We start from the raw sequence: 9,070 nt of genomic DNA on the forward strand, positions 1-9,070 counted from the left end.
AAATTTTTTCGTTGACAGAAAAATGATAACAAAACAGAATTAAACAGTTGCCTTAAAATGGCATTGTTGTTTGGCTTTTTTTTTTTTGCTTTTGTTTGATATTTTTTCCTTGTTTTTTTTTTTTCTTTGTTTTTTTTTTAGACTTTATCATAAACAATTGTCGAAGTTAGACAATTATAAATTAGGCTGAAGTCTGAAGAGAAACATTTGAACAATTATTTTACTGTCCTCAGAAGCTCAGCACCTATATGTGTTTGTGTGTGTTTGTGCATGCACACACACACACACACACACATGCACACACACATGCATGCACATACACACATACATACACACATGCACAGACACACACACACACACACATATATAAATATATATATGTAAATATATACATGTACATATACATACATATATGTATATATATATATATAAATATATATATGTATATATACACACAGACATATAAATATATATATGTACATTATATATATATATATGTGTGTGTGTGTGTACATATATGTATTTACATATACGTATGTATACACACACGACACACACACATCAAATTTAGCCACAAATAAACAATTTCAAGAAAAAAAAAAGAAAAGAAGTTTTTATTTTTTTTTCATCTGACATGTTTTGTCAATCCATCACTGTGTCCTTTTACATCCAGCCCGCAAATTAAAAATTTTTTTTCATTCTGTGCTGGTCTTCAGTTGATTATGACATACAGACAACACAGAAGTGGTGGGCTTTGTGAGATTGCCTGACAAGGAGCATGGTTAATGGCCAGCACAGATAGCTTTAGGGGTGTTCTTAAGAATTAGCAGAACTTGAGGAGCCGATTACACCAACACAATACCATGTTCGGTATTCTTCAACCCGCCGGATAAAGTAATACCCCAGTAAAAATCCAATGATCTGGAAATAGAAATAATACAAGATGAATGCTGGTGACTGATCTAAACTGACGAACAGAAGTAATTAGTCTGCAATTGTTTTCAACCTTTCAAAATTATGGTTTAGAAAATTATAGCCAAAGAGTAGGAGCTTACAAAGAATCTCTTTCTCTGCCTACCTGTCTGTCTGTCAGTCATTATTCAGTTTATTTCAAGATTTCTTGCCAATAGAGAAAGAGCCAATTTCTAACCTAGATTCAAGGCTCCTTCATTGGTAATCCAATGTCAACAGAGTATTTTTGTATGTATGTATAGGTGCAGATTTGTAGGTTTTGTTTTATGTATGCATGTATGGATGGATGGATGCATGCATGAGAGCACTTTATAATGTAACCGCCTGCTGGCAAATATCTTCTGTCTTCTAAAGGTAAACACCTAATCTTTCTCTGCTGTTATCACAGCTATACAGCATTCTAAATTTACTTCCTTGTCTGTAAAGTGTGTGTGTGTGTGTGTCTATATATATATATATATATAATTTAACGTCCTCTTTCCATGCTAGCATGTATGTATATATATCTATATATATATTTTCTTTCTCAGTTTTTTTTTCATTCTCTCTCCATTTTTTTCTTAATTTTTACTGTCAAAAAGCATAGGTTTGAAATGTCAACGACTTTTCCATTCTTCCCAAGCGTCACACTAATATACCTGTTTGTTGTTCTCTCAGCTTGTTTTCATCTTTTGTTTTCTGTAAATTTGAACTATATAAATGATAGCTTTCTGGACCTGACTCTTGAGAATCTAGTTCACAAAGCTAGCATATTTTGGTCACATGCAGCACTGTCATAGCTTAAGACCATCCTGACAGAAAGAATGAAGGGGGAGAGAGCAAGAGGCCATCAACAATGTTTATGGACAAATAACATCAAAGAATGGAACAGAAACAAGAGCCTGGCTGATTGCATGCATGCAACACAACATCAAAGAAACTGGAAAGTCTTGGACACAGGGAGGGCACCTACCTGATGAAGATGGTACACAGGTACACACACATACACGTCTATTCATTCATTTGCTTTTATATCCGTTTTCTATGTTACCACAGATTACAAGAATATATTACTGAGGGGCTTTTTTTTTTACAGCTGGATATTCTTTCTGTTGCTTACCCTTACTTGTTTTTCAAGTAAGGGGTCTCTTATCTTACAAGTAGTTGCTAGTGCAGAGCCAGCAGATAATTTGTTGACATGGGAAATGACAAAAACATTACCACTTGTAATTCAGGGAAATACAAATGTAAACACACACACACACAGACACAAATGTATACAACAGGCTTTGTACAGTTTCCATCTACCAAATTAACTCAAGGCACTGGTCAAGCTGGCTGGGACTATTGTAGGGGACACATATCTAAGGAGCTGCACAGTGGGACAGAACCCCAAATCAAGGGACTGTAAATTTCCTAATTATATATATATTGGGTCATCCCATAAATAATGCGATTTTTTGATACTTCTTTTATTTTCCAAAATTAAGATGAAGTTCTTTTTTAATCTAAAATATACTCTCCATTTTCTACAATGCTCTTCCATCTATCTTCCAAAATTCACTTGCCCATGACAAAAAATACTTCTCCAGTGCTGTTCTGACGTTGTCTCCCTTCTCTGATTACTTTTTTGAAAAAACTTAATTGGGAGGAGCAATATAGTTTGTATTCATGTAGGGGTCCTTGAATGCAGGATTGTATACCAATGAAATACTTGTTATTTGTCATATGATAAATTGCACAAGCTCATTGAATTTCCTGTTATTAACAGCCGACAGCTTGTTCTAGCAAGAGTTATGGCCCTTAGACATAGAATTGTATACAAAGCATTACTATGTTTTTTTTTAACCTTTCAGTTGCCTTTTAACTCCACATATCTGAATAAATTAAAGTATAGTTATCATATTAAATTTATCAAATTCAAATTCAGGCATAAAACTGATTACAACAATTACACTGTTTACAGCGATCCACATTAATTATATAGTTTAGAGCTAACTACAATAATTATATAATTTACTACTGCAATCATTGTAGCTGCAACTAGATACAAAAATTATGCAGTTTACAGTATAATTGTCCTGAGTATGATTGCATTCAGTAGTAGGACAGTTAAGGAGTCCTGGGGTCTTGAGGAATGTGGAACCACCCCTTAGCCACTTTTGTTCCCAGGTCTACTTTGACCTGAAGTAGCAGCACTTGTCAAGGAATCAGTTGTAGGTTAATTAGCATTTCATGTAATCACTTCTGGAAGAACGTCACTTATAGACACCCCAATGGACCTAGAGCCAATGAAGCTCTTCAGTTCTTTAGCTGTTCATCATCATCATCTTTTAACGTCCGCCTTTCATGCTAGCATGGGTCGGACGGTTTAACAGGAGCTGGCCAGGTAGAGGACTAAGAGAAATTAACTCTATACAAATGCTGCATCCTGCTAACTAGTGGGTTTGTACAACTTGTTGCACCAGACCAACATAAATTTGAAGGACTAGAGAGTGGAAGTGAGTTTGCATCTGGGAGATAGAAATGATATGGCTTAAAACTAGCACTAATAATTACATAGTTTGTAATTAACTACAATAACTAAATAGTTTATAATGCATTATCTCATTATATAGTTTACAACTAATTACAATGATTATACAGTTTACAACACATTTTTTAATAATTAAAACAAGGATTTTTTAAATACTTCAGTCTTGTTTTGTTGAGGACCTGACAACTACTCTAGAAGCTGTGCCATGGTAAAAGGCACCCAGTACACTTTGTAAAGTGGTTAGTAATAGGAAGGACACATGGCTATAGAAACCAAGCCAAAAATGAAAGGTATGAGGACTAGCCTATGATGACAGTGGCTTCCAATAAGAACTCAGACTATGATGATTCATCCAACCTATGTCAACATTGGAAACTGACATATAGATAAAGATGATTCATTAATAGGAAAGTGACTTAAGGAAGAGATAAATTGTTGTTGTGTTCAACCTGTTACTCTAACAGTTTTTATGGCCTCAATTTCTTTCCTTCACAAATGCTCTTCCGAAAGGCATGAATAACACAACTCCAAGGGCTGATTACTAATCGATTATGATTGATTAATGGATAACTCTGATTATGAATAGATGAATAATCAAACAGACAGAAGAGACATATGGTGTTTGACTGCTATCTCAGCTGTGTGTAAAACAAATAATTCAATAATTACAGAATTGTATGTGTGTGTGTAATCGAGGATAAAATCTTTATAAGATTTTATTAGGTTACCAGATTGTAATAAAACCATATAGGTAACAATTAACACAACAAGTAGTGTCATATGATAGAAATGGATGTCAAATGGCTCTAACAACTACATTATTTAGTCCATTAGCATGAGTTGAAAGCGAGGGAAGTGAACAAAGCAGATTTTTTAAAAAAGGTTTTTAACTACAGATCAATTTCTAGTTTAGAGATGTAAATCTCTTTACTGTCATCAGTATAGTATAACACACTGAACCTAATTATAAATATTTATACATACCCATACAAATAACACATATCTTCAAACATATATACAAATGTTCACATTTATATACAAGCTAAATCTAATTCATTCACCCCCAACTACATGTGTATACGATCAAAAATAATACCGGAGTGAATATAATGGTCGGAGTAATTTATATTTATATACAATCAAGGGTAAAAGCTTTGTAAGATTTTATCAAGTAGCCAGCATGTGATAAAACCATACAGGTAACAATTAACACAAAATATATGATTATATAAATATAATTTTAAGGGCACGAATGAGTAGCTACTTGATAAAATCTTACAAAGATTTTATCCTTGATTATATACAAATATAAATTATTCTGACCAATATATTCACTCCGGGATTATTTTTGATCATATATGCATGTAGTTGAAGTGAATGAATTAGATTTAGCTTGTATATAAATGTGAATACTTGTATATACACTTGTTGATATGTGTTATTCGTACGGGTATGTATAAATGTTTATAATTATGCACAATGTGTTATACTATACTGATGACAGTAAAGAGATTTACATCTCTAAACTAGAAATCGATCTATAGTTAAAAACCTTTTTTAAAAAATCTGCTTTGTTCACTTCCCTCGCTTTCAACCCATGCTAACGGGGTAAATAATGTAGTTGTTAGAGACATTTGGCATCTATTTCTAGCATGTGGCACTACTCATTAGTGCCCTTATTATAATTATATTTATATCATTATATATTTTGAGTGAATATATATATATATATATATACAGAGAGAGAGAGAGAGAAAGTACAATAGAATGCAGCTGTGTTATTTTTAATTTACCAAGGGGAGTAAATAGAATAAAGGGGAGTTCATTGTTCCAGGAAAGAATAAAAATCAATCTCTAAATTCCACTGATTGAGAAATAGTCTGCAAAGCCACAACAGTACCACAGAAAAAAAACACACACACACACACGTGCAGGCATATGCATACACGCAAGCACAAAATGAGAAATGGATGAACCTATAATTCACTGTTTATGCAATGAATTAGAAATGCATCAAGCACTACAGTGAGAGGTTTTTGATTCACATGATTTTTGGCTGTGGTGTAATATGTTTATGGCCATTGATACAGAAACAGCACCAGAAGGCCAAAAGTACATTATTTATGCGCTTATTTTGAATGTGCACACACACACATACATACACAATGTGTGGCTAACACTGAAGAGACAAGGTTAATGCTGGGAAAAGTTGCATAATAATACTTGTTATGAAATAACAATTAGATAAATCACACAGAAACTCACCTGAGGTATTGCACTTCCAAGTCCAGCCATTCCGACAATATCCAGTCGTAGAACCAACAGTCTTCGTAACAATGAAGTACAACCATCAGTGTGGATAATCTTGTTCGTCTCCACAGTCTAGCAGACAAAATGGGAAGAAAAACATGAGAAGCAACTTTGAAATATTCAATGAAGGAAGAAACCACCAATTCTTTTATTCTTTTACTTGTTTCAGTCAGTCATTTGACTGTGGCCGTGCTGGAGCACCACCTTTTGAACAAATTGACCCCAGGGCTTACTTTTTTAAAGCTTAGTATTTACTTTATCAGTCTCTTTTGCTGAACTGCTAATTTACAGGAATGTAAACACACCAACACTGGTTATCAAGCAGTGATGGGTGGACAAACACATGGAGATATATATATATATATATATACTTGATAAGTGTAAGCACTTGTATATGCCAGATAGTGGCCAAACATAATATAACTGTAATATATAACCAACTATGCTCAATAATATCTTTCTTTTCTATTTAAAAAATATCTAAAAAGTTTTTTGCTGAGAAGAATGCATACAAAAGAACATAAGAACAAAGTGCGAAAATTCTTTGTGTAAATTAGTGCCAAAATGGGAAAGACAAAGTGTCGACTTTCTTATTTACTATATTTTGAGAAGGAGAAAATTTGTTCTTACTAATAGCATCTGAATAAGCTATATTATGGGATATTATGGAATAAGCTATATCATGGGATTTTATTAAATAAAAGAATTTTAAAACATGTAAGTGATAGAAAAATGTCTTTAGTTGAAAGCAAAAGAAAAAGGGAAAAAAATATCTGTGAGTCATTAAAAAAATAAAACAACTTTTGACAAAGGTAAAGTTTATAAAAATTACATACCAGGTTACGTCGGACATTATAACCACAAGAGTAACGAGGAAAGTCTCCCTGGAAAAGAACAATAAGAGATGCAAATATATTTAGAGATATATACATGCATTTAGAAATCATAATGTCATATTGCATCACATTTATGAAATAATGGATAGGATTATCATCATCATCATCAACATTATTATAGTTTTAAATGTTTTTCTAGGCTGACAAAAGTTGGACAGATTTGCAAGGCAGCATTCCTTTGTGTGTCTTAGTATTTGTCCTGCATTATTTAACCTTTTTGATACCAACGCAAATGAGACCATCCCTGATATTATCATACAAATTTCTTATTTTAAAGTAATCTAAATTAAAATCTTCCATCAGAATTTCATGTTAAATTATCTTCCAAACACCAGTTTAATAACAACGAAGTTATATCATTAAATTCTTCATTCTTTTCAAAATTAATTGAAAAAATGGTTGTGTATTTCAATTGAAATATGGTAACAAAAAGGTATAAGATAATGCATGTCACATACTGCTTCTTCCCATGGTTTTTCCCAGGTCAGCTCTTTATCCAGTAAGTATTGTCCATCCATATTATATCAACAAGTTAGTATGCAGTCTATAAACAGTTTAGCTTTCATTCTACATTTGCCAATGTCTTTGATGCCAACCTACTTTCACAATTCATTTGCATATAGATGGAGGTTTTTAGCTGTGAGCCTCAATGTGGTACATTTCATATAATCATATTAATTGTTTAACTAACTTCAACCACAATAATTATGAGATCCACAAGCAACTTAATCTTTCACCTGAGTCTTATGAAGGAGATGATAGAGGATTGAGATATGTGGCACAGTGCCATACTCAAGAAGATCCACCCACAACAAAAGTGATATCCTAAAACCAAGATTTCACATAAAAAAGCACCCAGGATACTCTGTAAAGTTGCTGGCATTAGAAAGGGCATCCAGCTGTAGAAACCAAACCGAAACAGACTATGGAACCTGGTGTGGTCCCTGGCCTTACCAGTCAAGCCATCCAGTCCATGTCAGCATGGAACATGGGTGTTAAATGTTGATGATGATGATAGGGATGAAGACTTGGCTGCTGAGGATGCCTTTAGTGCTTAGGGACCAAGTACCACATTTGAACATAACTACTCTCCAACAATATCAGAGGCTCTGAAAGAGGCCAGAAACGTTGCTCCCCCACGCTAAGTCAAAAAAATTATCTGAGTAATTTATCAGAATATTTAGTTTATAGATAAGGTTTTGTAAGCTATACCTTTTGTATATATTAGATACAAAAGGTAGGCATGGCTCTATGGTTAAGAAGTTTGCATCTCAACCATATGGTTTCGGGTTCAGTCTCACTGTACAGCATCTTACCCGGGGCAAGTGTCTTCTTCCTTGAGACAACCACTGCCTTGTGAATGAATCTGGTAGATGGAAAATGTACAGTGCCTCTGTGTGTGTGTGTGTGTGTGTGTGTGTGGGTGTGTGTAGGTGCACGCAGGCGCACACGTGTGCATGTGTGTGCATGCATGTGGCTATGAGGGTGTGTGTGTGCACATTTACGTTTTGTGCTTCCTTTGAAAAAGCACTGAGCAATAAGTAGTGATGTTTTTTGCCATGCCCTGTCAACAAAATAATAACAAGTGGAATGAAAAACCTCTAACTTGAAAAGCAGGTAGTGACATGAAAGGTACCCAGCTGCAAATCATGTCTCAATAAAATGTATTTGTTTAGCCCAGGGGATTCTCAACCAGGATCCATATAAAGTTTTGTTGCTTAAATGTTTCAGCAGTAAATTGGTTATACTCCTACAGTACACAAAATATTTTAACAATTAAGGCCTCTGCCAGGGATGTAGCCAACCCACTTATGCGTAACATTCCTTCTTTGGACACTAAACTCCGCTTGCGAAGACCTGATGAGGCAAGTGAAATCGAAACCAAAATCGAACTAAATTTGTAGACTGGCACCCATGCCAACGTCTTCATTGAACACTAAACTCAGTTTGCGAAGACCTGTTGGGGCAAGCGAAAGCGAAATTGTGATAGCACCAGTACCAGTAAATCACTAAGAGCACCGTCCGAGCGTGATTGTTGCCAGCCTCACCTTCCTGGCACGTGAAAAGACATTCGAGCAAGTTCGTTGCCAGTACCACTGGACTGACTCCTGTGCAGGTGGCAAGTAAAATACACCATTTCGAGCGTGGCCATCGCCAGTACCTCCTGACTGGCCTTTGTGCCGGTGGCAAGTAAAAGCACCCACTACACTCTCGGAGTGGTTGGCATTAGGAAGGGCATCCAGCTGTAGAAACTTTGCCAAATCAGATTGGAGCCTGGTGCAGCCTGCTAGCTCGCCAGTCCTCAGTCAAATTGTCCAACCCATGCTAGCATGGAAAGCAGACGTTAAACGACGATGATGATGATGATGATGATACC

The 9,070-nt window shown here is 35.0% G+C and overlaps 1 protein-coding gene across 1 annotated transcript in view; it reads right to left on the reverse strand.

The window, feature by feature from the left end:
- Positions 1-598: 598 nt before the first annotated feature.
- LOC106883925 (tetraspanin-15) overlaps positions 599-9,070 on the reverse strand; it is a 108,516-nt gene continuing 100,044 nt past the window's right edge. Inside the window, exons 6-8 of the mRNA XM_014935068.2 lie at positions 6,634-6,681; positions 5,753-5,869; positions 599-921 (exon numbers count right to left, since the gene is read on the reverse strand). Of these exons, the coding sequence (XP_014790554.1) occupies positions 817-921; positions 5,753-5,869; positions 6,634-6,681 (270 nt within the window). The 3' untranslated portion in view covers positions 599-816. The remainder of the gene's footprint in view (positions 922-5,752; positions 5,870-6,633; positions 6,682-9,070) is intronic.

This window comes from Octopus bimaculoides, chromosome 9 (genome assembly GCF_001194135.2).
Source record: "Octopus bimaculoides isolate UCB-OBI-ISO-001 chromosome 9, ASM119413v2, whole genome shotgun sequence".
In the NCBI taxonomy this organism is placed as follows: domain Eukaryota; kingdom Metazoa; phylum Mollusca; class Cephalopoda; order Octopoda; family Octopodidae; genus Octopus; species Octopus bimaculoides.